Here is a 27921-nt window from a genome sequence, read left to right as displayed (position 1 = left end):
CGCTTATCGACTTTGGTATAGTTCATGAGTGTTGGCATTTAAAAAATACGCGCTTATCTCGCTTTGATGTGATTGTATCTGGATGAGATGAATGCGATGCCATCTAGATACAGTGAGCCAGAACGTTGATGCTTTTTCATGATGAAGTTGTGAAGGTATAGCAAACCAATCAAATGCCTAACGATAGCCACTCATGTGTAGCCTAAATGGCACTAACAACCCAGAGAGAGGCGCTACAATGGTTCTATTACAATGATACGCGCTTATCTTGCTCCGCACGGGCGGAAGTTGATAAGCAAGTCCCAAGCCATGCCACCCACCAATCCTAATTTGGGAAACTTAGAACGGCCAAAAAGACGCGCTTATCTTCAGATAAGACACTGGCTCCGACAAAAGATTGGATTGGCTGCCATAGTTTGCGGTTTGCGAGGGGATGTGACACCCATGGCATGAAGTTGCACGATCAGAGGGCCGTGATACAGCATGATAAATCAGTATGATGTCTGTGTTCGTTATATATATAAGGATCATCAAGATTACTTTTTTTCGCTAGTAGCGACAGAAATATTTCATCAAGGCTCAAGAGAATCCTCATCACATTATTCCAAAGCAACTCTCGTACATCATGGCCCCTTCTGTCATTCAAGACCTTTCACCACGAGAGGATTGCATCCCTGTTTCAAAGTACGGTGATGACCGATCTCGCCCCGTGCCGATAGTCAAAGTCTTTGACAATGTGGCCGCCGACTCTGAAGCCGTTACCCAAGCCATTATCGAGGCAGGTGGCTGTGTTATTCGAAACGCTGTTTCTGAAGAGGACCTTGCTGTGATAGAAAAAGATACCAGAAAGTTCATACAAACAGACGGAGAATGGACTGGAGAGTTCTTCCCCAAGGAGACAAAGCGAGTAATGGGACTGGCTGGCAAGTCACCCATCTACATGAAGACCATCGCCATGCATCCTCTTGCTCGAGCAGTCGCCAACAATCTCCTTACGTCCACGCATAGCTGCTGGATTGGATCTGAGTGGAAGACTTTCGTCAGCAAGCCTCAGTTGAACAACACGGTCATCTTCAGCATTGCTCCAGGAGCCAGAGATCAAGACCTTCATAGGGATGACATGATACATCATCACGCCGTCAAGCGCCGCATGGCATCTGAGTACAAGATCGGTGATGATACCGGGCTTGGCTTTTTCGTTGCTGGAAAGAAGACGACTCGCGCAAATGGTGCGACCCGCTTCATCCCTGGTTCTCATCTCTGGGATCTCGCGACGCCGCCTGAAGAGAAGCTATCATTTTACGCTGAGCTTCAACCAGGAGATGCGTTCTTGTTCCTCTCGAGTTGTTATCATGGGGGGTCGGCCAACACCACTACTGATGAGGAAAGGCTTATGTACAGCTGCTTTTACACCAAGAGCTTCTTGAGGCAGGAAGAGAATCAGTATCTTGTTGCGCCAGCTCAAAAGATGCTGGAGACATATGATGATGATACGTTGGAGCTTATGGGCTACGGATTGAGTCCTCCGTTTTTGGGCTGGGTTGATGCTATGCATCCGCTAGACTACTTGCGGGGAGAGAAGTCATTCCGCGACTTGTACTAAGTCGATTTACACGGATCAGTCAGCAGTCAGGGTTAGGTAGTCAGATCAGGAGAGTAGTCGTAAGGTATCAGACGACTGGTATTAAACATCACCCTATACACATCGTAATCCCGCATTCTTTCAAGACCTTTTCCAGCCCGTAAGATCCATAATAACTATCATCAAAAGCCATCTTTTCCCAAAGTAGCTTCAGTGGTTGTAGCGTGTTATCAACAGCCCTCATGTCAAAGGTCGAGTTCAGTATAATATCTGAAAGTTGATCTCGTTGTTTCAGGCACCTCATATGCGACCCAGCTGTCAATATCGGCCACATGACGGTCGTCCAGCATGGGGACTCATATGACATCTTGGCAAAAACGTCCAAGAAGCAAGCCAGACTAGGTTCAACTGCCGCATAAAGCTCCAAGCTGGGTGTATGAGGCCCTTGGAAGGAGGACTCGAGAAAGATAAGACAGGCTTCACGATATAGCTGGCCTGCATACCCAAAGTCCTTGGAGAAACATCCCTGTGTTGGTCGCCAGGCTTTTAGCTCTCCAAGGATGTATTCATATTGCCGGTATGATTTCTGTGAAGGCGCGATCCCCTCTTTGATCCGTAACTTGGCCAGGTCGCATATCAAGGGGATTGTTTCATACACAAGATGAGAACAGCCAAAAAGGCATCCGTAGAAATTGGACCCTTGATTTAGAACTCCCAGTGAAGGCAGCGATAAGGTTTGATTTATCTCTGGATCGAAACGAGTAGATCGCAACGTTATGCTGGAGACAGTGGCGAGGTACGCGTATTGCTCTGCCAAGAAGCCAAACAAGCTTGGTTCATGATGTTTGAGGTTTCGTTTGACCGTTTGAAACATGAATTTGCTCGCGTTCAGATGGTGATACAATGCACCCCTAGCATTCACATCGATAATCTACGACAAGTCAAGTCAGCGTCGTGGTTTTACCATCATCAGTAAGGTTGGCTAACCTCGAACCAGCAGAGGGCAAGGGCTGTAGCCAGCAGCGCAATCTGATCGCGTGTATCAAGAGCCTTCCACCGTGTGACGGCATGTTTCATTGATCGAAGCACAATCGCGTAATGAGATGCGCATGTCTCGGCCATGTCTGGCCTCTTGTATAGCAAGTGAGAAGCGCTGATGGCAAGGATAGCATGTTGCATTATGGTGCTACCGGAAGCAATTTTGAGATTGCAAGAGAGGAACGGATTCTCGGGGTATGTTCTTCCGGCCATTCGTTTTGCTGTGACGTGGAGAAAATGCTCGAAGAGATACCGATTCGTGCCCTTGCGGAGTTGGGCTGGCACAACGATCAGGCTTGTGGTGATTGGGAGCATTGCCCGAGAAGATAGTTGCTCGTCGATATGTGTTGTTCTTGTTGTTTCTCTGTAGTCTGGCTGAGGAGTCCTACGATCAAGAGTCGCGTCTACAGACGGAGACTTGGTCGATGGAGCTGTCCACTGGCAGATCAAATGATTTCTGTCGCACCCAAGGCAAACAGGCCTAGACTCATCGCACTTCTTTCGTCGTTGTCGACATGGTACACAGCCTGTTTTGCTTCGCAAGCCGGAGCCTCTTGCTCCTGGTCTAGGTCGATAAGTCATTGAAAGGAAGAAACTACGGTCGCGCGATGTTGGGCTAGAAGTGTTATTTGCAGTTGAGATTTGTGGCTGTGAGCTTATTCCGGCAGAGAGAACCTAGGTCGCGCGATGGTCGGCAATGGGTTAGGTTAAGATTCATTTCAATTGTGCATGATCCTGAGGGGTATGAGGGAGGGCCGTCTTGGTCTTATTTTAGAAGCTACTTTAAGTGGTCGTTCAATCCGGGGCGATAAGGGGAGATAACGATAGTATGCGGAGAAGGCTCCTTGAGGCTTTAGCTGACCCAAACACAAGCGGTTCACCTGGCTAGACCATATCATAGTCCAGGCGCTAACAGATAGCGGGTTAAATTCGGAGCATCAATCTGAAATACCTCTTTTTACCCCCCAATCTCTCATCTCTTACATACCTTGATGAAACTGCAGCCTCACATGTACACTACCAGAACATTACACATATTGAACTGCCCACTCTCCGAAATCCTATTCCACAGAAATGCCTCAGCACCGTCGCCGAGTAGTATCTTGCCCGACATGTCGCCGTCTCAAGACACGATGCGAAGTGCCAAATGGTTCTGCTGTCTGTAGTCGCTGCAGGGCTTTGAGGTCAGCTTCTTACAGTCATTTCAGCAGTGATACTATTACAGGAAATTCTCATTAATATGACGTGCAGATTACCTTGCGAGCTTCCCCATGATGTGCATCGCGTCACCCAGACATCCATGGTGCCTGATTGTACCGATCCCAGGAGCCCTCCTAGGCTTGTTCAAGCATGTAACTGTGAAGAAAGGTATGCAACTCAAACATTTTGTTTTTAGATCTGGTCTAACCCTTACCCAGGTTTACTGCCCTCGAGGCTGAGCTGGCAGAGTTGCGTTGCGCAGTGCGTGAGCTTAGCCAAAACGCAACCTCTCGCGCACCAGAGGGTCCACAGAGTGAACAGAATATCACAGCCTCGGTCCCCGAGATAACTGTTGTCTCTCATTCAGGCGCCGAGGACCAAACAAGCGCAACTCGACCTGATCCACTAGTCGCTCCAGTTCATGTCATCCGGAAGATGTATACCTGGATCAATGGTAACCCTGAAACGCCAAATGATGTCGTCGAGCTACCCGAGTCCATCGTGGCTCAATTGGCTTCAGATGGACTAGGCTTGCGTCTGATTGAGGCGTGAGTTGATACTTGCAACTGCTAATCTCCAAATTAAAACAATCTCATCCCACCAGTTTGGACCCTCGAGCTGTGCTAATGTGTGCATCAGATCTAGGGAAAACATCCCTCGACTCCATTTCATACAGAGAGCCATTGATGATGCCTTGAGTGGAGAGTATAATCTACTCTCTGTAACCTGCTTGCTGGCGGGTATGCAAACAAATTCTTCCGTCATCAGCAAAGACCTTCACACTTCACTCTACGGCGTCCTAAAGTCTGAGTTGGCAAAGCTCTCGCTCGAGTCTCCTCTAAGTCTACCTTCCCTCTACGCGATGCTTCTTACCTGCCTTCTAAACTTGAGTCTCGGCTTCTCTGATAGTTTCATCGATGCGTGGCTCTTGAGTGGCTCGCTCATCCTTCACCTTATGCTATCGTTGGATTTTCCTACGCTTCAGCAATCGCCCTTGTCATTACGCTACACCGAGAACGATAGAAATCGGATATTGGCATGGAATGCTACATGCCTTCAACATCTCAAGTACTTGATCTAAGCTCTCACCTCATGCACAGCAAGTTACTAACTGGCGGGCAAGGTTTACTATCGGTGTAGGGAAGCTGTCCGCTGTGCGAATAGACCCAGCAGCACATTATATCGGCATAGTCAAGAATACAGAAGGCTTCAGCGAACTCGACAAGGAGATTGTCGCCGAACTTGAGCTTTTTATACTCCTATACCGAGGCATTGTCGAGGGGAGTATCCGGGCAAATGAACTTCAAAGCAACCTCACACAATGGCATGCTGCTAATGCAAAGCGTATGTTAATACTGTAACTGCTCATATTTTTACGTGAAACTGACAAGTCGCAGTGCTTAATCTTGACCATAATCTTAAGTTGAAGTTTGCTCTCTCAACATTTGGCTTACTAGCCAATAGATGGGAATTGTCGCAAAGACAGAAGGGAGACTTGAATAACGCCAGTGAGAATGCGGTATATGAACAGCAGATCGAGTGCATACTAGAACACAGCCACGAAATCATACGCTTCTGCAGGGAAATGACAAGGCAAAAAAGGATTATCCACACTTTCGACTTCCTGATGGGTGCATATGCACACGTCACGCTGGTTGAGTTCTCAGACCACCTCGAGGACATTGACAAGACCTTTCGTCTTATGGAAGAAGTCCAGGATCTTCGAAAGGACACTTATGTTGTTGAGCCAGTTTCTATCTGGGCTATGAACATGATGAGAAAACGGGTTTACGATGCAGCGCGACCAGAGATGAACACGCAAGCAGAGACCTTGCCTGGTTTTGATGTTTGGTGGCCGCCTTTTGAAGCTTTGAGCAATAGGATGGAGTATACCTCAACAGAAGTGAGCGAGCGGGATCAACAGTAGAGTCATTTGGTAGTAGACCATTCACGCCTCAACACCATTATTCCGGTTCAGATGATGAGATTGATCATTCGCGACTTGGGTAAACAAGGAGTATTGATTTAATTAAAGGCTAATAGTGGCTCAATACTTCTTCATGGCAGTCTTCTGGGCGTTGCCCATCTCCTGATCCCCGGAGGCAGCATCAGACGAGTCAATCACGACATTGACATAGGTACCATCATGGCTCTCCACAAAGTCCTTGGGCTCCTTCCACCCCGAGACTTTTGGAATATCCTTACTCGGGAAGAGTGTGTTGATGAGCCAAAAGCTTCCAAACGCCAACAAGAGTCCCACAGGATAGGCAACATAGTAGAACCTCTGAATCCCCAGTGGTGCGCTAACACCCATCTGGAACAGGAATCCATAGAAGTTGGGTGCAATGGCAATCAAGTAGACTGCAAACGCTCTAAGATTAAAGCCATGAAAGAAGTGGTAGGTAGAGTCCTTGTGGCCAGAGTAAAGCATAGGGATGTCGAAAACGCCGCGTCGGAGGAGGTAGTAATCGCAGATGAGAATACCTGTGATGGCGCTGAGGAAGATCTGGTAGGAGCTGAGGAAGTTGATGAAGACGGCTGCGGACGAGAGCAGATACCATGGGCAGATTGCGTATGAGATGACTATGTGAGAAGTGATTAGTCAGTGGCTAGTGGGCATGAGAAAATTCGAGAGATACGTACTTGCACAGATGAAGAATCCACGCTTCACCGTGATGTACTTGGGCATGAGAGCTGCGATATCGTTTCCAGCGCTGCGAAAATTAATGAGTCAGCAGTAAGTTCAAAAGTCTCTGAGGAAAGGGACTGGGCTGGACTCACGGAATGGAGTTCTCAAAAATTGCCGAAAAAACAGTAGAGTAGACATAAGCGAAGGAGATCAATGCACAGCCTGCTCGGTTGGCAGATGTATGACGATCACCCTGCATGAGCATGTCCAGAGTGGTAAGCGGGTTCCAAATGACCTCGCCAAAGATGCCCTTGCTAGCAGCCGCGATCAAGTTGCCAAACACACCAACCAAGAAGTTGGACATTGGGAAACTGAATACTTGACCAGCAATGACATCGGTGGGCTTAGAGGCATAGCGTTGCAGATCAGATGCATTGGAGATGAAGGTACCGCAACTGGCGAGTCCTAGAAAGAAGAACTTAAGGATCAACCAAGACTTCTCAGACCCATGTACGGTAGAAGGTTCAGACAAGGTCTTGCGGACGCTGCCAGAGGCTGATAGTGTCCAGGCCACGAAGGCGATGGTGGCGGCGAAGTAGACGGCGACTTTGATGTGGACGAGCTTTCTCATGCGGGGGACGGGGACAAAGAGAAACGCGCAGTTGATGAGCCTGTCACAACACGGTTAGATTGAGAAGGATTGTTGGTTGGCAGTAGTGGCATACCAGTAGAGGAAGAAGCAGAGCATCTGCGCCGAGTTGAGGGCGGATTTGGAACCCATGATGTCGGGAATGTTTTCGATAGAAGGAAAGATGGCATGGAGAAAGACACTGTAGTGAAGTGCTACGGTTAGTTCGTTCTTGGTTCGACTGTTGGTTGAAGTCAACTTACTATAAACACTGCGCACCCTGCACAGAATTCACACCATTCCAAACAATCGACATAACAGCTCGATTAAACGTCGGCCACAGCGCACCCCAAGTCCCAAAACTCGCTCGACACGCGACAGGGAAGGGAATTCTGTACAATGCGCCAGCACGACCATTCAGCGCCATGAGACAACCAGCGAGTAACTGACCGCCAAGCGAACATGCTAGAGCCTCCCACATACTGAGACCAGCAGATTGGCCAGTAGAAGCTGCGTATAGGTTGCTCACGTTTGCAGTGGCTGCGAACCAGAAAGCAGAGTATGTGATGGATGTCCATGTGCGGTCCTTGACGGGCGTTGGGCGGATGGAGTCATTGTCGAGAAAGTTGGCGGGTTCAGTTGTTCCGTCTGCGCAGTGCTTTTTTACGAGGAGACGATCGTGGGCTTTTGAGAGGAGTGAAGCCATGGTCTCTCCTTTGAAGTAACGTGACGATGGGAAACGCTGGCTTGACTCTGGAGAATTGGAAATGGTTGGTCGTTTTGTAAGTGGAGGACCAGGGTTGATGTTTATAAGATGCAGGATATCCAGTTTAGACCAACCACAAGACTCTATTCAGTAACCCCAGAATCAGAATCTAGAAATGATAAGGTCGGGTGTATTAGACTTGATCCTATTGGCGCTGGTGAAATGTCCGACGGTCGCCGGTCAGGGTAGTTACACTAGTGACGCTGTTATCTGTTCCCCGCAAAAGATAGCAACGTTTATCTGATTGCGTGCCCAGTGTAGCCAATACAATCGTGAGCTCTGTGGATCTTTGAGGGGATCTGTTGGCGATAGGGGAACGGGGAACTCCGCCACGGATGGCCCCGTCGGCAGTTGTGGACCCCCATCTCCGACGGTCTCCGTCTTGTGCCTAACCTACAGCTGAGCAATTATTGCGCAACTTGAAGGACTCAACTGCATCAAGCAATCGGATAGCATCTTATATCAAGTCGTTGATTCCGGATCTCTTACTTATCGAAGTGTTCTAAGCATTGATAACAAGTCCATACGACAACCAAGTTCTCTGTATTGCTTTAGACTCTCAATCATCATCTGTTGACGCTTTTCCCCACTTTGAAGCAGTATCATCTTCAGTAACCTCACCTCATCACTTGCATTTTGCACATTTTGTGACTGCAAGTAACAACCATGGCTACCACCACAATTGAAACCGCAGCCCCCGTCTCGGCGTTCACAACGGTGCAGCTGATGACACCGGACGGACCTGTTTCCCGTCGTGTACGCTGTGGGGCACCCCGTACTCCGACCCTGGATGAGATGCCCGTCATTGACCTCAGCTCGCTTGACGGGGATGCGACCGCGCGCAAGGCCATCGCCACCAAGATCAAAGCAGCTGCTGAGAATACGGGTTTTTTCTACGTCAAAAATCATGGCATTCCTCAAGAATTAATTGAGCAAGCTCTCGAACAGTGCAAGGCCTTCTTCAACCAAGAGCAAGAAGCCAAAGATCGGGTCTCGTTTGAGAAAGCGGGCAAGTTCTGTGGTTATCATGGTGTTGGAAGCACACAGATCAATAATCAGGAAACTAGAGGTAAGCAACTTGACGAACCGCACATATCGATTGACTTACGCTCCTATAGACAAGAAGGAGACTTTCTCCATGCGATATGATACTCGCATCGACCAGACTCATGAATGCACGGATGACATTAACTCCAACTTCTCCTCCACAGATTATGTCTGGGACGGGACAAGCCATCTCACAAAGTTCCGTCCTGTCCTCACCGAGTTCTATCAAAAGCGACTTACCCTCGCCCGTAAACTCATCCGCTTATTCGCACTTGCCCTTGACCTACCCGAAGACTACTTTGACTCTATCATCACGACTCCCGGCGCTGATGCAGTGCACATCCACTACCCCGGCACCGACGGAAACGCCGAAGAAGTCGACGTGGGTATTGGCTCACATACTGATATTCAGTGCGTGACTCTGCTCTGGCAGGATATGTCCGGTGGTCTGCAAGTTCTCTCTGCAGATGATGAGTGGCTCGACGCTCGGCCGATTGAGGGGACTTTGGTCATCAACATTGGTGACTTTTTACAGAGACTCTCGAACAATCGATTCAAGTCGACGGTGCATCGTGTGTATAATCGCCAGAAGACATCTCGCTACGCTATGCCCTTTTTCTTGGGGTTCAACCCCGACGCGGTGTGCGAAGTTCTACCGACGTGCATTGACGAGGAACATCCTCCCCTCTATGAGCCGATTTCATGCGGCAAGGTAAATCACATTCGGTGTCTACAGTAAAAGGGATAGAAACTAATTACTTGCAGTGGCGTGACTCTCGTTTAAAGCTGGCCGAAACTCCGGATAAGAAGGCAGTATAATAAACAGGAGCTAATAGAGCTATTCTAAGAACTCGACTACATGCAATGCCTTTAACGATGTGATCTAAATAATAAACAAAAAAGGGTTTTTTATATTTTCTTAGGAAGAGCAACCCCGAGTATGCTATAAATAGCCTCGATATATGCAGCTGGGGAAGGATGCGCTGTATTCAGCATCCTGTTCATTGTATATGCAATTGTGAGCCTCCTATCACAATCCACAACCACAATCGATCCACCCCATCCGCTACCCCATCCAACCTTGCCGTCCGGCAGCTGATCTTCAACGATCCCAGACCCAGGCCCGGTGAGATAAATCCCAAGTCCGCGCCTCCCGCTCCGCCCCGTGACCAGGTCCGTTCCCTTGGCGTGTTCTCTAAGGGCCAAGTCCACCGCCTCGGGAGAAAGTAGGCGATGACCATTTCCCGCGCATGCACCGCCGAGCGAGTAGCAGGAGAGGATCTTGACTAGTGTCCTGGCGTTTGTGTGGCCGTTGACTGAGCCTAGCACACTGGATCGCCACAGCGCCGTGTTGGCATCCTCAGCTCGGGGCTCGGGGTTACAAAGCGTTCGCGCGACGATGGAGTCTTGTTCGTATCCAGGCTGTTGGCTGAGAAATTCATGGATCGAAGGTCCCGGTGGAGGCACAACGGGGGCCACGCGGTGCCAGTCTTCCTTACGACAGCCAATCTGGAAGTCTGTGCCGACATCCAGCGGTCGACAAATCTCCTCCCTGATGAACTCGTCAATAGACATTCCTGTCTTCCTTCGCACCAGCTCCCCTACAAGGAAACCCTGCGTGAGACCATGGTAGCCCATCTTGGTTCCAGGAGTCCACAGGGTTTTCTGGCGCGCCAACTTGTCAGTTGCCTCCCTGATATCGCAAATGTCCTCCAGTGTCATATCGTCCTGCCACGCGCTGAGACCTGCTGTGTGGGCTAACACTTGGCCGATGGTGACCTCGGATTTCCCATTCTTTTCGAACTCAGGCCAGTGCTGGGAAACCTTATCCCCGGGGCGCAGCACTCCACGCGAGATCAGCATCAGAGCCGCCAGGTTAGTTACCAGCTTTGTGGTCGAGAAGACATTCACCAGTGTATCTTTGCCCCATTGCTGCTTGATCGATGCATCGGCGTAGCCCCCCCATATGTCTACAACATTCTCGCCGTTGATGTTGACGCAAAGGCTGGCACCGACATCTTGTCCAGATGCAGTAAACTCTTGCATCAAAGCGCGGAGGTTGGCGAATTGGGTATTGCAGTACCCTTGAACCTGAGCCATCTTGAAAAATGTGTAGTCGCTATCCTTATTGTTGAATCTTGGCACTAATGCTAAAGGTAAATAAAAAGGTTGTGCATTGTAAGGGTTGCCTGGACCAGGAATGGTGCAATTTAGCTGCAGATAGAGGTGTTGTTTTTAGATGTGCTATTATCGGCTAACGTCACTTTCCCCTCGCCCGAAGAGTCAGACCGAGCGTGCTGAGCGAATGAGGTTATTACTGCTCAGTTAGTGGCTGCCTGGGCCAAGTATGATGGAGCAAACGGTGGGTCTATTGTGTATATCCCAAGCGAATGCGAGGCGCTATAAATAGCAGTACAGCAATATGTCATACCTCCTATTAGTACCTTACTCTTTGCTACCGGCGTACCAGCTATGTATCTCATACAGATATGTTTATAAAATTCATGAAAGGCCACTCACCGTATAGCATACCAGTGAGATGTATAATAACCAGTTTAAGGTGAATTTGTTAGACTTGCTCTTGGTTTGTTCTTTTTTTAATGTTTTACAGCTACGTTTCCTCCGTATTGACTCCTTTAGTAAAGCCCCAGGAAGGAATTTATATTTATCTTTAATTTGTCATTCTAGAGAGCAGGAGGGCGTCTTTTAAGATAGTCTCTATTATTCCCTAATAGTACATTCAACATAGAAGCCGCTGATCAAGTATAAGGCCTCTTCCCCTTAGCTAACAAAGCACCCTCATGCCTCTATGGTGGGCTCCTCGAGATAGATAAGCATTTCGTGATAATCTCCAAGGTCCCTTCCGCATCGACTGTACCACCATTCAATGAACTTCGTATTTGTAGCGTCGTGCTCGGTAGTGGAAAGGACCTCTTAAACAGAGGGTCTTGCCCTTCCATAATTGGTTGAGGCTGTCCAAATTCATTGCTGTAGGTCGCTCTTATATTCCCTCTCCTGTCGGTCCTGCCGTTCAGAGTCTTTTATATTCTGATTATGGCTAAAGGCGCAGCCTTGGTCTTCATATCGACAATGGCCATAAATAAGTAAGTTTCGGCATAGTATATCTTGATTCTTTGGGAGAACGCCGTGGCTGATCTCTCGGTACTGTGTGATGACCTCTCGCGCAATCCTTGATCCTTGGTGAATTGGCGGTGGAGGAGATGGAGCTGGAGGAGCGTCCCTTTCACGACTGTTGGTCCTAACATGGATATGTTGGCGATCGCCGACAGAAGGTAGACGAGGAAGTGATTGATTCCGCTTCCTGGGTGGCGAGCTCTACACTTTTATTAGTAATGTATTTCATATACTGTCTGTATTGAAGCTTTACTTACCTGATTACCAGAAGTGTCATTATAGTTGTGGACAGGCTTGAGATCCTCTAACAGTTCATTGAGACCCTTATCCCTCTGGACATGGAACTGCGGCGGTGACTTGGCCCGCCGTCTGTCTTTCTTGCGCACCCACTCATACTCACGCTCACCACTTCGTGTCGGCGTCTCATTTATTAGAGTCTCAGCCCGTTTCTCGCGGATAGTTCTAGTGTGCTTCCACATCCGATCTTGTTCCCACTCGGGCACCCACCTTCTGATCAAGACGTAGTCAGGGTCCGCGTCGAATTCGTAGTTGACATCGTATTCCCGCAATGTCTCGAGAGATAGATGTCTGCGAGACATGCGAGTATAAACCGGCCGACTATCCTGTGAAGCTGACTCGGCTTCGGCGGAGGGATCAATGGAAAGTTGCTCTTGCTCTTTCATTCCAATTCTGGCTTTCTCAGCCGTTATTCTCGCAAGCTCCTGTCTCTTGTACTTCTCAACAGCCTCTATCGCGGCTGCCTCCCTCTCAGCTGTGGTCATCATTCCCACTTCTTCAAGGGTGGCACCAGCTTGTGTCATTACGATGTCGAGGGGGATGTCTTCGAGCTTCCCCATTTTAGCTAGCTCGACTACAGGCTGATCAGACGAGATAGTAGAGGCGGCTGGCGGTATGTGAGTATCGCCAGCGGCGGTGACGTCGCCTTCAGCATCGTATCCAACAGCCGTAGCATGTGGAAAGCTTGATTCCACCTGGTTATCTATCTCGCCAGTTTCTAGCTGCTCATCGGCTTTGGAAGACGTGTCACTCGATTCTTCGGCTGAAACAGCTCCTAGCTCAGATGCTTCATCATTCTGCTCATCACTCTCGATGTCATCCTCGAGCTCCTCACCTCCGATCTTAGGAAGAGCGTGCAGAGCCAACTGTTCAAGGTGCCGCCCAACATGCTTGACGTACGACTTCAAGCCCGAAATAGCTCGTCTGCAAAGAGGGCATTCTTGAGCGACATCATTGGACACAGATACCTCACCGCGAGCCACGACGGTGGCGAGATGCTCATCGCTTGCGCTGGGTATATGCTGGTGGCGAATGTGATTTCCGAGCTCAACTGCGGACAGAAACATGCCCTCGCACTTGAATGGACAAGACCATGTGCGCCAGTGATACTGGGAGACGTGGAGTTGCCACTGGCGTCGTCGATCAAAGTCGGTATTTGATTCGGCACACCGTGAGAAGAGACAAGTATACGGACGGAGGTCCCCAAATACGTGGCGTCTATAAGTAGTGTTAGATATAAACGGAATAGTGACAAAGTGGCACTTACTTCCATGCCCCTCGGGAACTGGCTGATATCATCCTGTAACAAAATGGACATTCAAAGACCCCCTTGTCTGCCTCAGGTGGTCGCGGAGGGACCTTGAGTGGAGGAGCAGGCTTCATCTCTCCATTTTCCATCATCAAATAGCCAGCCGAGGTAGCATACGAGGTCTCAGACATAGCCATATCAGACCGATTATCCTCATCAATCACCCCAGATCCCTTGAAGTGCTCTGGAAGAGAAGACGCCACGGTATTCGGTACGATCTCTGTCCGACTTGTATCCCTTTGAGTCTCTTGATCCAGGCCTGCCGCCAACTTGGCATGGTGTGACTCGCGGTACTTGAAGAATTGGCGTCGACGTGTGATGAACTTGCCCAGGATATCAGCTAAGCTTTGACTGATATTTGGGAACTTGTCTTGGACGTAGCGGACGTCATGTGCCTCGTAAAAGGATATGTCCTCATCGGGGCCGGCGCCCAGCTTACGGAATCTCTCATGCGGTGCTGGGTTGGCTATGGCTAGGGAGAGACGTAGAAGGCAGTCGATGGCCTCGGCGATATCGGTGCAAAGCGTCGATAGTCTTGTTTCTGGCGTACGCTCATCTTTATCCAGGTCTGAATCGGTGAAGCTGTCTTCGCTGTCTGGACTCGCAGGCAGATACTCCGGCTTATCCTCGATATCTGCACTGTCCTTGGGGGGCTCCTTTCTTGGCATCAGGACTCTTATATCCTCTAGTGATTCCAATATGTCCCGCAGAAGATAGAGGACCTGCTCTTGTATATGGGGTGCCTCTCTCAGCCGATGATCCAGCGATGCAGGGCCACTCTGATGAGCTCCTAGGTTCCCAGCCCACATCTTGAAGCGGACGTTCTCATTCTCCAAGGATAAGGGCAACTCACGCAGACCGTCAAACTCGACCTTTTCATCCAGATAATCTATTTCATGGTTGAGCGACGTTGCAACGGTCCGGAAAGAATTGAGGACGTTTCGGACATTGTGCGCAATTGGCATTCGCTCATGGTTGCTGTCCATGGCGATGAATTGCCATGGGTAAGGCCAGGCGACCGAGAGAGATATAAAGGCTGGTTGTCAGCAAGTAAGTGCTGTTGCTTTTTGCTACGATCGGCCTTGAGCGTACAACAGAGACTCAACACGATGTTAAATCCAGTGAGTCCAGTTAAAAGCTCATCAGAACGGGCTCGCATTCATTGCCATTCTCAGTATCGTGCGGGGTTTGCTTGAAAGCGGCTATATCATTGGACTGGGCCATATGCAGGTCGTAAGATGGCCGCTCCGTCAGCCTCAATAACCGCTCACAGCCTACAGGGCTCTCCGCTCTCCGTTCTCTCAATCAACAACGCACGAAAACCGCGGGAATGAGAAACAGCCGATGTCTGGATTCGAGATCGCTGGTATAGTCCTGGGGACACTTCCCCTCGTCGTCACAGCCTTGGAAGCCTACAGCAACTTCTTACGCGATTGGGGCAAGGCTCCGGCGGAGCTGAGGAGCCTCAACCGACAATTATCCACTGAACGGGTGAGACTGTGCAACGTCTGCGAACAGCTCATCAGCGATATTGTATCGCAACGAGATATTGAGCCGATGCTTCAGGATCCATTTGGACCTCTCTGGCAGGCCAAGGAGACCAACGACAGGATTCGGCGTAGGCTATGGGACTCGTACACCCCGTTTGAAGACACGGTCAAGGAAGTCGGAGAAGCCTTGGACAGTGTGATGCTGCGGCTTAGAATTGACGTATCATCCGATGGGACGGTGAGAAAGCCTGTTCTTTGAATGAGCAACTAGTAAACTGACACCATGTAGGTCCAATGGATTGACCGCAAACGAGTCACTCGCGATTTCAAGAAGCTGCTTTACCGCCTGAACAGAAAGGACTATCAAGAAGCTCTAGAAACCATCTCCAAAGGCATTACAAGTCTTGAGGGCCTGACGCAGCAGAGCGTTGGCCTTGAGCCCAGACGCCGGAAGCAGTCTCGATGCAAGGTGTTCAAGGTCTTGCGGGACCTCTCAGCAAGCTTCTATCGAGCTTTATGCTCTAGCATTCTTTGTACCGATTCTCACGACGTCAGTCTCGAATTGGCGACGCGATTCATAGAGGTTGGGCATGAGTGCGACGATGAGAAGATCATCCAGGATGCTCAATTCAGACTAGCTATTTCCTTTGAAGTTGCCAAAGGCCCGACGAGCAAGATGTTCTGGGATGAAGTCAATATCAAGGCTATTTCCGTATCAATGGCCGTGCCGGCCGCGACATGTGTTGTGGCTACCAAGGCTAAGAGTTCGAAGCGCGTCTCCTTTAGCATTGATCGGGCGCTATCTCGCTTGAATCTCACGGAAACTGCTACGGAAGTCAAGCCCAACGTCAAGACTGCCATGGCGATCTTAGCTCGCCCCGCTACCGACATTGCTTTTATCAAGTGTCCTGAAGAAACCAGCACCATACCGACGATAAGCCCTCTGGACCTTTGTCTGGCTCTGAAAAAGGCCCACCAGGAGAGACCTGCTTGTTACGGCCACTTGATTGACCAAGAATACAGCCACCGTCACTTTCGGGTATGCCCGCTCGGACCGGTGATTGACAGCGATGGTTGGTCGATAGTGACACTCGAAGATGTTCTTGAGGGCAAGCAGGGTCTTCGGCCATTAATATCGCTGGCGGAGAAAGTCAGACTGGCACTCGTCATCGCCTCCAGTGTGCTGCAGCTGAGCAAAACGCCCTGGCTTCCCGATGCTCTAACGCCAGGCAACGTGCATTTCTTCAGACGTGGAGACACGCTCTCCTACGAGCATCCGTTCCTACAGAGGAGGCTGCCTGAGTGTTCACTGAAGCGCCTCAATAATACTGCGGACAGCAGGGGCAACTCTTTATCGAGCAACCCAACGCTCCTTGCACTCGGCATGCTGTTACTGGAGATTATTCTTGGTTCCTCACTTAGACAGCTACAGATACAAGATGAGAAGAGTCTTGATGGTGATAATGATGGCCTAATTCAGGACCTGACTGTCGCAAATCGGATGCTGGAACAGAGAGTGGCCTGGATCAACCCGGCGTATAAGGCAGTGGTCGAACGGTGTATAGGATGTACGGATTCTAAAGAGCTTGATGAGGATGACTTTCGACAGACGGTGTATAATGGTGTTGTGATGGAGCTGGAAGCCATCTGGGAACACACAAAGCTTGGAATGTGAGCATTATCCATCATCTCAGTACTTCACTCTCACATTAAGGACAGTCAGTAGATGGTACTGTAGAAGAATTGCTATTCGCATATAACAATAGTGCGTTTAAGCCGCCGACTGAAGATGCTACACTAGAAGAACCTCTAGTGCATTTGGCTTCGGCAATGAGATCATGCGTGCTACTATAGCCATGCGGGACGAGATCAACGAGGAGATAACAGAGCAACAAATATCGGGTACTGAAGCGGGTCTTCAGGTTAAGCGACGTGATCGTGCCTAAATATAGCAGCACATAAAGACTGGGGGCCATAGCTGTGCAAGCACTCTCGAGGCGGGGTTAAGAGGAACCTGTGTCCTTCATCATATGACGAACAACAATGCCTGAAATAACTACCCAATCACCAGATCCCCAGCACCAGTCCACATTCACCAGGCTTCTGCCTCGCGAAATCCGAGACAAGATCTATCTTGAGCTATGGCGCTCCTGTGGTCTCCGCCAACACATCATCTGGCATCGTAACAAAGATGGCAAAGCGAAATCTCACTTCTGCCGCTGGCGATGCACCACGTCATTTTCTGTACAAGACGAGCTCCAAGAAACGATTGATACCACAAAGATTCAACTCGGTATCCCACTGGGGGGTAGCTTCAGCAATAAGGCTTATGCCCTGCAGCTCTATTCTGCTTGGAAGAACCACTTCGCGTGTGGTCAGCGCATCGCGGAGGTCTATGGAGAGGGTGCCGATCCTGGGATTCGAACGTGTTCTTCTCTAGGGCCATGCTGGAGAAGCCATAGCTTGAGCTCGGAGAAGTTGTCGACATGTAGCGCATACATGAGTATGCTGTTGTCATGCAGGGTCTTGTAAGAGCCTGATGCGTAACTCTGCGCATGTAGCTTCCTTGCTGATAATTAGCCCGCAGATCCTCGGAATGCCTCAAGTCAATTTATGAATCGACTACTTTTATCTTCACAGACGTTTTTGCTCTCAACATGTTTGTCGGTTTCTGCAAGGTGCCAGACCTATGGAAACAGGAGGTCGAGGGAGCCATTTCGCCGCCAGCCTTTCGCACCTACGGCAGACATCTTGAGATATCGTTAGAGCCAGTTTTCCCTATGCTGTTACCCTGCTCATCGCCCACTCTATCGCCACTGCCCGGAGAGCGTCACACATCTCTCGATTTTCATGGGCTTCGCCTCGATATTTTGGAGAATCTCACGACCCTGAATATCTGGGTACCCGCCCGCTGCACGGAATTATTGCTAGACAAAAATGCAGATAACATCGATCAGAGCCCCTACAATATCACTCAGTTAGACTTTGAGTCTCTCAAAGAGGCCTTGTCATCCCTCAATCACGTGAGAAACGTCACTTTGAGTATGCCTCTGACCCAGGTGTCTGAGCCGGAAGACGGTTATGTCGTTGATGATGCACACCTACGAATATGGCGAAGGGGTGCGGGGGTTAGATTCCATCCATCTTTATTGCCAGTGATTGAGGTCGAACGCTTGAGTAGTAATGTTTATTCGAGCACAGATAGGTATGTCAACTCATTTCAAACAGCACGATACCGCTGACATACTCGGCAGATCGGTTAAGCTGGCGTATAATCCACAATCAGAAACCAGCGTTCATTATTCAGTACTTGACACTCCTACGTTCAGTGAGGCGGTACCGTCACGACGTTGGGGTGTAGCTCGACTGGTTGATAGAGTACGTGCTAAGAGTATGAGAATGAAGAGAAGTCGCAATGTATAGTAGTTAGATAGGAGTACTACTATGGGAAAGTGCTGAGCTATCGTACCCCTGTTTTATATGCTGCTTGAGGTTTGTGCTGTAGACTTTTACAAACATCTAGACCTTCCAGGGCGTTAGCGGAACTTAACGTCAGACCATCGCGTAGACTATAACGAACTCAAAGTCGTTTCAGTGGAAGTATTTCCTGCGAATGTCGACCTTTCCGGCTGTCGCCTGGTTGATGGAAGGGCACCACCCTGAGAAATTGGTACGAGGTAGGTAGAAAGATATGTAATGCAAAACGTATTTGAGACTACGCCGACAGCTCCCACGAGAGTTACTATAGATATCTGAGATCTCATGATTTTGAGCGGTGATGGTCAAAGAGTGTAAAGATTTAGAGAATGGAAAGCAAATCACTTCTGTGACGGGCCTTGTTAATTGTATGAGTTTTTTCCAGTAAGACAAGGGGCATCCCGTGTATCGGTTGCCCTGCATATTGTTTCCACAGTAATGTGTACTTGTCTCGATATCTCAGCCATCCGTTGTAATATAAATGTATAGTAGAGTAAAGGTTAAAACATGTACTAGACGTGGTATTTAGAGGCGTTAATTTTTAACCGATTGATTGATAGCCAAAGCTTATAATATCTCAGCTAGACCCATCAAGCCAACACGCTAAAACCTTGCAATTGGCTTCAGCTTCTAGACCAGAGACTGATAATTGTGTTAAGCTACTTTCAGTTAATGGACCTGACAGCGGATGCTAACATCACGCGCCTTACACGCTGATGCTTGCATTACACGGCTTAGTTGTCAATCATCAATCGTGTGGAGAGCAAAACCGTTCTAACAAAGCCTCGACTCTGAAGGGAGGAGTGCCAACTCGGTAGTCGGCCTAGATTGAGACATGTCATAGCTATACTAACCCCCTACAGTGTTAGTCATTCCAGCCATACACGGACCATCTCATTGAAGCATTTAAATGGATGTAATATGAAGGTAGGCGTCGTAAAATGGCTCAACTTCTGCAGCCTCAATTCCTTCCTTATATAGTAAAAGAATTAAAACCTCAGCAACTGGATTGATCAAGAAACTGAAAACCGGCTAAGAATTCTAGCCCAGTCTAGAATCATTAGAGCTTTTTACCTTGCATTAGTCTTTACAGATAAATACTAAAAGTAGTAATTCTACTTTAAAGTAGTTTAAGTCTAGAGTACTCAGGGCTTGGCAGGGGGAATGTAAACTGTAAATAAAATAAAGCTTATTTAAAACTTAACTTTTAGTTTCTTAAAAAACTGCTGACTTTATCTCTTTAGAATACTATAAAGCAATGCTATAAGATAAGAGTTTATTTATATTTTTTATTGTTTATTTAAATAATACCCTTCATCCTTAATCTTATATCCTTATAAGTCTTCTATCTATAGGCATTCTAAAACGAACTAGCTAAGATGAACTTTTTACTTCTTTTCTCTCTCTTTTGCTTTATTTGGGCTGTACCCATGGAAGGCTTGTCTGACGTGACCCTGGACAAACGCGATATTTCAGACCTTATAGCTTTACATTCCCGACACGATGGCAAGACCAGAGAGCCAAGGGTCTCTAAATTATACAACCTGACGGCCTGCTCAGTTGCCGTCATCGGTCAAGGCTCTGGGGGCAGCAAACCATATAATCAAGGTGGAATACTGTATATTATCGAGGGGGGAGTGAACTTAACTAAGACTCAGAATGGCGCTAACTTAGTAGATGCCTATTTTACTACTACGGCACTAACCTTTATCTAATACGCCAGCAACCAGATGCTGATGAAGCTACCTTAGTCTTCGGGGCCTAATGTCGACTTGGCAACTGTTATTTCTAGTCCTGCTACTAGTGGATAGTCTATAAAGACCAACTATGCAAACATCAAGCAGCCTTTGGTCAATTCACCGCTCAAGTTTACAGCTGAGATGAGCACTGGCACTGGTGGGTATAAGCCCCCTGCAACTTATACCGCGGGCCCTATTTCATCATTATCGTGGAGTTACAGACGCTCATCTCCAGGAAATCCCAACGGACAGGTTGTGGGCTCATTCACTGGATACTACGAGCATTACCTCCAGTGCCGGCTTGGTCGCTATGTCGGTACATTCTCTGGGAATTGTCGGACTGCTCCTTTCCGTTTCGACTGGTGAGATTTAATTAAGTTGGCTAGGTGAAGTGATGAAACCTGGCTTGTCAACATATTCTTTTAGTCTTCGATAGTTCCAAGTAATCTCCTAAGAAGGGAACTGATAGTATTTAGTTTATAAGTAGTCTCCCTTATGGATTCTATTTACATATATCAATAAATGACCCCTGACTCTCTTATCGCAGGCTCGCACTCTTAACTTACTTCCCCTTATAATAGTACCCAATTTTATAAGGTCAACACCTTTACTTAACAGTATCTAAGATTGCAGGGCCAATAACACCTCGTCCACCAACGTCCTCCACTAAATCATACTTCTTGAGCTTGGCTGGTCGACCGGCAATTAAAGCCAAGATGAATTCGAATGGGAAGCCCCGCAGAAGTGTATCATCGGCTGACTCCTGCTGCAAGTATTCCGCAGCTAGTTCGTTCAACTGATCGAAGAAGAGAACGCGCTCATAGGGCAGTTCCAGTACATGAAACATATCTTCCCCCTTCTCAGCGAGCCTGTCTGCCTCCCAAGCCTCTTGTGCTTCTCTAGACGGAAGTTTGATCCTTCCAGACCAGAACAGGGCCACCAAAAAGGCGGACTTCTCCCAGGTCAGCCAGGTCAAAGACGCGTTGACCACGCCGACGAAGGCGATGGTACTAGGGTTATGTATGTCGAAGATGTGCTGATACAGGCCAGGCACGCGGTGGCCGCCGGGACCTACAGGGGGGCGGACGTTCGAAAGGAAGGAGTAGGTATAGAAGTACCCCGTTGCAAAGACTACCGCGTCGATGCCGTGCAAGACAGATCCGTCATGGAGATGGATCGTGTTTTCAGTGAAACGGTCAATGGTGGTCACGAGCTTAACGCCAGGCCGATCAAAGACGTTGGGACACCGGGGGTGCGGTGTCCTCTGGCATACATGGATATCGCCCCTGACATGAGGTAGAGACTGAAGAACCAGATCTATGGCGCTCTCACTGGTACCGATCACAAGGATGCTCTTGTCCTTGAACTCCTGTCCCGATCGCCAGGTGGAAGCATGTTGCAGGTCTCCCTTCCAAGTCTCGTGGCCGGGTATCTTGGGGACGCGAGGGACGCTGTTGTGGCCTGTGGCCACCACGAGATGGTCGAAGTCTTCTTCGTACCAAGTATCCGTTCCATTGGCATTCTCCTGGCGTAGGAGTAGCCTCACGCCGCCTTGAGGGAGGTTTTGGACATCCTCTACCGTTGTGCTGAATTGAGTTATAGAGCTGTACTTCTGGGTAGCCTTCGCTACAAAGTCTGTGACTTCAGAGACACTCAGGTAGTGTTCGTTGTTTGCCGGGGGTGGAAGGTTGAAATCTGTAGCACCTCCCATTACCTTGTACGGAATATTTGCTTCCAGGGAGTCGTAAATGGGAGACGAGAGGAAGCACTGTTGCGTCGAACGGGGTAGATCCAGAGGGAACGGGCTGTTGGGACGCGGAAGAGGTGGATTGATGTCTGAAGGTTCCGCTGCTGGAAACTGTGGAATGGTTGTGGATACAGGATCATATACCCAGACACCACCCGGGACGCTCTTACGCTCGAAGATCTGAAGTTCAAAACCACCAAGCCGTTGGAAGGCAGCTGCCGTGACAGTACCACTAATTCCAGCACCGATGATAGCAACCCGCTTGTTAGGAGTCTCTCTGCTGTTCTTTGCTGCATCGTTGGCACCATCCTGTCTGATTGCCTTTGATTCGTCTGTATCAGGCCTATCACTGTGACCAGCTTGAGATTTATTTCCCTCATACTCCTCAAAGTTGCTGTAGGAGGTGTATCCGGGTATAAAAGGTGTCGCGGTTGTATGGACTGAGTGGTTGTCCTAGACGAAGACGTTGGACGAGATCGGGGTTGGAGATGAATCGCCGGCCGTATGAGACAGCGTCGGCCAGGTCGTCTTGCACAGTTAGAATACCAGATGTAGCAGTGTATCCTCCGTTGCCGACGAGAACAGTAGGTGTATGACGTGAGTTCGAAGGAGCAGTATCCCTCAGAAGCCGTCGGAACGGTCGAAGAGAGATATCTTCTGGGGCAATTCCTTTGGCCACAAGGCGTGAGAGGTTCTCAGCAATGCCGAGGTTGCGCGATACGCGGCCCTCTCCGACATGCAAGTATGCTATACCTCGACGAGCAAGCTCACGGCTGAGATGGAGTAATTGCACTAGGGGTTGCGAGCCGTCCGTTTCGTGGAAGCTTGTTGCCATACATTAGCTGAAGAAGGAGATTCTGACGATCATGAGGAGTATATACTTAGAAAAGGGGCTCACTCGGACTCCCAAACGCTGATAGCCTACTACTTCTGCGATAGCATCAACCACTTCTAGAGGAAAACGACTCCTGTTCTCGACTGATCCTCCATATTGATCATCGCGTTGGTTGATGTTGTCGTGCAGAAATTGGTCCAGGAGGAAGCCATTTCCGGAAAGAATCTAGCAGGCACTGTTAGCAAACCTGTCTGTCACTGGCCAAGGGGTATTTCTCACACACCTCGACTCCATCGGCTCCAGCTTCGACGGCCAGGGCGGCAGCGCGCTGAAAATCGGCCAGGATTTCTTTGATCTCCTCAACTGTCAACGCGTGCGGTACTCCGAATGGTTCTCCGGAGTGAGTATTCACCCCAGTCTCAGCAACAGCCGAAGAAGATACCGGAAGGTAGCCGTAGGAGGGGGGTCCTAGACCAGCTTCCTTGTGGGCGTGTTTGACAAGACCTGGCGAAGTGCAGCGACCCACGTGTGTGAGCTGTTGGAACCAGAAACCGCCTTTCTTGTGGACAACTTGGATGATATCAGCGACAGCAGCCTGGTGCTCTTTTGTCTCGAGGGTCGCTGACCAAGGCCAAGCCTTTGATTTGAGAGAGACACCAGTGGCTTGAGAGATCATGAGGGCTCCTGGAGTGGTACGCTGCTCGAAGTACTTGACGGCCAAAGGGCTTTCAGTGGAATGAGCAGCGCGAGATCGTCCCAGAGCCGCGTGGACGACTCGGTGCTGCAGCGTCAAGTCACCGACCTTGAGGGGGGTGAATATTTTGGCATTCTTTGTGTCGAAACCAGCAGGGAGCGGTTCGGCATTATCATCGACATCCGTGAAGCCAGTAGTTGGGCCACGGGCATTCGCCTTGGCGACGAGGGCAACGGGGTCATCTGTAGCTGCCATTGTAACTCAAGAGCCGAGACGACAAATGATTAAAAGTGGTGATGGGTTCTATTTGCAAGAGAAGCTGGGCCCTATTGGTTTCTATGGTCATAGTAATAATGGTCTTATTATGAGATATTATATACATTGTATTTTCAAGTACTTCTTGCTTCTAATTGAGACATATTCTACAAAGCGCGCAGATTGCTAATCGAACCTCTGGAACTATAAAGGATCACTCCGAGATAACGGCGAAGGGCCATTATGATCATTGCACCATACAGCCTTAAATGACAATAGGACCTACATGCATATTAGCCAATACAGACGTGGAGACACTAATTGCTCTTCAGATTATCGGTCTCGGTTAAAAAGTTGCTTTATCTCAGAGTGTAGAAAATGATCAGTAAACAAAACAAACGCGGGTCGGGCTACATGACATAATCGCTTAGGTGCTATACGTCGGGTTTGAAACGGGGATTAGTGAACAAGCTTTGTGTCTTTCGGGACAGTGATAAACCTTCCGAGGAGCAAGGCGACGAAAACACCACCGAAGTCGGGCAGAGACGATTGTGTGATGATCATTGGAAAAGACGTAAGAGCCAGTAGCCTCTATAGTCCAAGAGCAGACCATCTCCGGTTAATGTATCCAGTTGCTCAGCCTTGACAGGAAAGGTCGAAATGTCTGCGGTGATAGGAGTGTTTGCCTACAGATTGCGACATCATGAAGGAGTCAAAAACTGTAGCTCTTTATCAGAGTCGTGTATATAAAGTCTCTCTTGTCGTAAGATATGCTTCTCAGGAATAAGCCACATTCACCATTGAGACAACAAACAGCTCCTTTCAAACCATCAATTTGCATCTTTAGCTTGCAGCGCAATCCAAGCAATGGCATCAGTTTCGGCTCAGGAAAAGCAGGAGACGGAGATCGTGGCCGCTTCGACTCTGCCCATTAAAGTGGACGTCGATACTCCCGAAGTTGCTGTTAAAGGTGAATGAAGCGACCTTAGGTTGCACGTGAGATTAGCTAACATCTAACATAGATATCAAGGGCGCTGATCCTTCGGACGATGTTGCTCGTCAGTACTATCTGCAGAATAGGGATGAAGAAATCTCTGACGAAGAGAAAAAGCGCGTTCGTAGAAAGATCGACCTCTATCTTCTTCCGTGAGTACTAACATCTTATCTAAGTAACCAAGGCTCGGCAGTTGCTAACAACTCAACAGGATGATGATGGTTACCGGGTTCCTGCAGTATCTCGACAAGTCCACCATTAACTACTCTGCCAATTATGGCATGAGGGAGAGCCTCAATATGGTAGGAACCGACTATTCTTGGGCCAGCTCCATCTTCTACTTTGGCTTCCTGTTCTGGCAGTATCCTTCTTTACTGCTTCTTCAGAGGCTTCCCCTCGGCAAGTACTTTGCTTCGCAGGTGATGGCATGGGGCGTCCTCACATTCCTAATGGCCGCCTCGTCTAACTTTGGTGGGTTTGCTGCATTGCGCTTCTTACTCGGCGCTGCGGAATCCATTCAACTTGCAGCCTTCTTCATTATCACCAACATGTGGTACACACGCGAAGAGCAACCTATCCGCCTCATGGTGTGGTACGGAATGAGCCCCATTGCCATCATCGTAGGGTCTTTGTTTGCATATGGTATCGGCCATATCGACTCTAGCATTGGGCTCTGGAGGTTCCCGTTTATCATCTGCGGTGCCATTTCAGTTGCATGGGCGGTGATTCTCTGGTTCGTCCTACCATCTAATCCCGCTAGCGCCTGGTTTCTCAACGAACGCGAGCGTGCTGTGGCCCTGCGGAGAATAGAAGATGCCAAAACTGGCGTGGAGTCCAAGTCGTTCAAGATGGATCAGGCCATCGAAGCCCTCCTGGATCCCAAGGTCTGGTTTGCTATCCTTTCTACAGGAGCAGGAAACATACTCAACGGCATCGGTCTGGTACGTCGCCCTGCACTTCACTTTAGTCCGCGTGATAGATCCAGACTAACAGTGACCCATTGGCTAGTTTCAAAGTCTCGTCATCAGAGGCTTCGGCTTCACACCCCTGCAAACCGCCCTCCTGCAGGTCCCTACTGGTGTCATCGAGATCGTCGGCCTCACCGTTTTCTGTACTCTCGCCTCGCGCATCCGAAACTCGAGGCTAGCACTTGCTAGTCTAGCCAACGCCTTGGCCATTGTCAGTGCTTCCATGCTGTACGCCTTCGACGTGCACCAGCGCTGGCGCCTGATGGCTGGGTATGTAATATTGCCAAAAGCGCTCGGCGAATGCTTAGATATTACATCAACTGACGAATCGACTTAGATTTTGGGCTATTATGGCTTTTATCCCGTGTGGCTTCTTGCTCGGAATAGGCACTATCTCCGGAAACATTGCCAGTCATACCAAGAAAGTGACAGCTCAAGCCATTATGTTTACCTGTTACTGTTGTGGGTGTATGTAGCAGCCTTTATCGTCAATCTGGCTGTAGAAATCTGTACTGACTTGGTTTAGGCATCGTTGGCCCCCAGCTATATACCACTCCTCCTTACAAGCAAGGCCTCAGGGCCAACATTGTCGCTTTGGCTATCAGCTTGGCTGCTGGCATTTTTAACATCGCGTATATGCACTTCAAGAACCGGAAGAGAAAGGCGTTCCTAGAGGAGAATAGGCATCTACTCAACGAAGATAATTACCAGTTCCGCGATCTTACGGATAAGCAAAACCCCTTCGTCTTCAACGTGCTCTAGATAAGGAGGATAAGCGTCACCAGGATCTAATTATGTCTCTTAAAGAGTCTTCGGATCCATCTTGTCTCGCCGGGTGCTTTACAGTATCTTTGTCATTAACAGCCTACAAGCATACTTGGGTTAATAAGTAGTCTCCCTTATAGTTAGATTTTATTTAAACATAACAATAAAGGCCATCTGGCTCTCTCGTCAGATATTTCGAGTCTAAACTTGCTTCCCGTCAAGTACCTCATGAAATATCTCAAAATTGCCCTCATTCTTTGGGTCAAAGACCGCAAACCAGACTTCTCGCCACCAATTTCCTGAAAACTCATCTTCTCTCAGCACCTCCAGCCAGCAATGGGCAATGTCCTCTGGCGGGTTACCGTAGACTCCACAGCCCAGAGCACCCAGAGCAAGCATGTCATGTTTGTGCTTCGCCGCCATGCGCAAACAGAGTCTCATCTTGGCCTTTGTGACATCGCGGTCTCGATCATTGGCAAAGACGCGCTTTTCGAATACTTCAGAACTGGATCTGCGCATTCTGTCTTTGCGCGGCTTGTTGGTGAAGAGACGTACTGGTGGACTGCGTAAGGCTGCCACAGTCAGGGCGCTCACCACGGGAAGCTCTCTTGCAGGGAGTTGTGATATCTCGTGGCCTGAGGATAGATCATCACGCATGATGAGTGCATAGGGACTGTACAAAGCCTCGTCTCTCTCGAGAGGGTAGTGCTTCTTGTTGAGACTCAGAGCTAGGGTGCTGCGGTAGCAGAGTGCCTCCTCTTGGGCTATAGCCCCGTTGAGCCATCCTCCACCAGGAGAATGGCGGTTCGCAAAGTTAACGACAATGGGAGGCTGACACTTTGGTCCAGTGTCATCTTGTGCCCTGCGACAGAGCTCGATGGCAGCGTTGAGCGTATCATCGTTGACGACCTTGATGGTAGCAGGCTGTCTGTAGGATGGACAGTGGGCAGGGTGAAGACGGGTAAGAGAGCCAAACGAGTACTTGACCGAATGCCTCGCCAAGTCGTTTGTTCCCAGTTCTTTGAGCAGACTGCGTGAGATGTCTAGAGTCTCCTGTGCAATAGCTCTGAGTTCTTCCCTCTGGCCACTGTCAAAGGGACGGGATGGGGGTGAGTGTCGAGAAGATTGGCCATGTCGTCTCTGGTCTGAGAATGATGATCTCTTCATGTTTGAGTAAAAGTTTGATACAAGTCACTGTCTTGAACTTACTGACCGGGTGGTCTTGAGACTCTATCTAATACCTCGATGCTAGTGTTAAAGACTTTAATTAGATGAGTACATATTATCGGAACCCGGTCTGAAGTCGAATGAATTCGCAGCCTCGCC

General features: G+C 49.0%; 10 protein-coding genes across 10 annotated transcripts; 4 read left to right on the top strand and 6 right to left on the bottom strand.

Moving 5' to 3' along the window:
- Nucleotides 1–625: 625 nt before the first annotated feature.
- On the top strand, nt 626–1603 carry FTJAE_12931 (phytanoyl-dioxygenase family; the record flags this gene model as incomplete). The annotated part of the gene is made up of 1 exon (XM_037346023.1): nt 626–1603. One exon carries the CDS (start codon nt 626–628, stop codon nt 1601–1603), a length of 978 nt encoding a protein of 325 aa, XP_037200062.1.
- A 948-nt stretch (nt 1604–2551) lies between these two features.
- FTJAE_12930 (C6 transcription factor) lies at nt 2552–2935 on the bottom strand (the record flags this gene model as incomplete). The annotated part of the gene is made up of 1 exon (XM_037346022.1): nt 2552–2935. One exon carries the CDS (start codon nt 2933–2935, stop codon nt 2552–2554), a length of 384 nt encoding a protein of 127 aa, XP_037200061.1.
- A 2932-nt stretch (nt 2936–5867) lies between these two features.
- FTJAE_12928 (uracil permease) lies at nt 5868–7783 on the bottom strand (the record flags this gene model as incomplete). The annotated part of the gene is made up of 5 exons (XM_037346020.1): nt 5868–6403; nt 6464–6534; nt 6602–7120; nt 7175–7279; nt 7341–7783. The coding sequence occupies 5 exons, from the start codon at nt 7781–7783 to the stop codon at nt 5868–5870; spliced, it is 1674 nt and encodes a 557-aa protein (XP_037200060.1).
- A 726-nt stretch (nt 7784–8509) lies between these two features.
- On the top strand, nt 8510–9709 carry FTJAE_12927 (1-aminocyclopropane-1-carboxylate oxidase; the record flags this gene model as incomplete). Its single annotated transcript, XM_037346019.1, has 3 exons — nt 8510–8912; nt 8962–9602; nt 9656–9709. The coding sequence occupies 3 exons, from the start codon at nt 8510–8512 to the stop codon at nt 9707–9709; spliced, it is 1098 nt and encodes a 365-aa protein (XP_037200059.1).
- Nucleotides 9710–9799: 90 nt separating this feature from the next.
- On the bottom strand, nt 9800–10990 carry FTJAE_12926 (mest1; the record flags this gene model as incomplete). Its single annotated transcript, XM_037346018.1, has 1 exon — nt 9800–10990. One exon carries the CDS (start codon nt 10988–10990, stop codon nt 9800–9802), a length of 1191 nt encoding a protein of 396 aa, XP_037200058.1.
- Nucleotides 10991–11872: 882 nt separating this feature from the next.
- On the bottom strand, nt 11873–14617 carry FTJAE_12925 (transcription factor Cys6; the record flags this gene model as incomplete). Its single annotated transcript, XM_037346017.1, has 3 exons — nt 11873–12226; nt 12283–13540; nt 13590–14617. 3 exons carry the CDS (start codon nt 14615–14617, stop codon nt 11873–11875), a joined length of 2640 nt encoding a protein of 879 aa, XP_037200057.1.
- A 123-nt stretch (nt 14618–14740) lies between these two features.
- On the top strand, nt 14741–18671 carry FTJAE_12924 (uncharacterized protein; the record flags this gene model as incomplete). Its single annotated transcript, XM_037346016.1, has 8 exons — nt 14741–14752; nt 14973–15359; nt 15411–16792; nt 16935–17035; nt 17193–17624; nt 17762–18326; nt 18376–18499; nt 18645–18671. 8 exons carry the CDS (start codon nt 14741–14743, stop codon nt 18669–18671), a joined length of 3030 nt encoding a protein of 1009 aa, XP_037200056.1.
- A 2273-nt stretch (nt 18672–20944) lies between these two features.
- FTJAE_12923 (thiol-specific monooxygenase) lies at nt 20945–23868 on the bottom strand (the record flags this gene model as incomplete). Its single annotated transcript, XM_037346015.1, has 4 exons — nt 20945–22537; nt 22596–22908; nt 22966–23144; nt 23203–23868. 4 exons carry the CDS (start codon nt 23866–23868, stop codon nt 20945–20947), a joined length of 2751 nt encoding a protein of 916 aa, XP_037200055.1.
- Nucleotides 23869–24735: 867 nt separating this feature from the next.
- Nucleotides 24736–26592, top strand: FTJAE_12922 (major facilitator superfamily domain protein; the record flags this gene model as incomplete). The annotated part of the gene is made up of 6 exons (XM_037346014.1): nt 24736–24838; nt 24891–25014; nt 25074–25803; nt 25871–26100; nt 26168–26298; nt 26357–26592. 6 exons carry the CDS (start codon nt 24736–24738, stop codon nt 26590–26592), a joined length of 1554 nt encoding a protein of 517 aa, XP_037200054.1.
- A 204-nt stretch (nt 26593–26796) lies between these two features.
- FTJAE_12921 (mitochondrial chaperone BCS1) lies at nt 26797–27762 on the bottom strand (the record flags this gene model as incomplete). Its single annotated transcript, XM_037346013.1, has 1 exon — nt 26797–27762. One exon carries the CDS (start codon nt 27760–27762, stop codon nt 26797–26799), a length of 966 nt encoding a protein of 321 aa, XP_037200053.1.
- Nucleotides 27763–27921: the final 159 nt, after the last annotated feature.

This window comes from Fusarium tjaetaba (genome assembly GCF_013396195.1).
Source record: "Fusarium tjaetaba strain NRRL 66243 chromosome Unknown NRRL66243_c0000369, whole genome shotgun sequence".
In the NCBI taxonomy this organism is placed as follows: domain Eukaryota; kingdom Fungi; phylum Ascomycota; class Sordariomycetes; order Hypocreales; family Nectriaceae; genus Fusarium; species Fusarium tjaetaba.
This window is presented reverse-complemented; position numbering and strand designations above follow the sequence as displayed.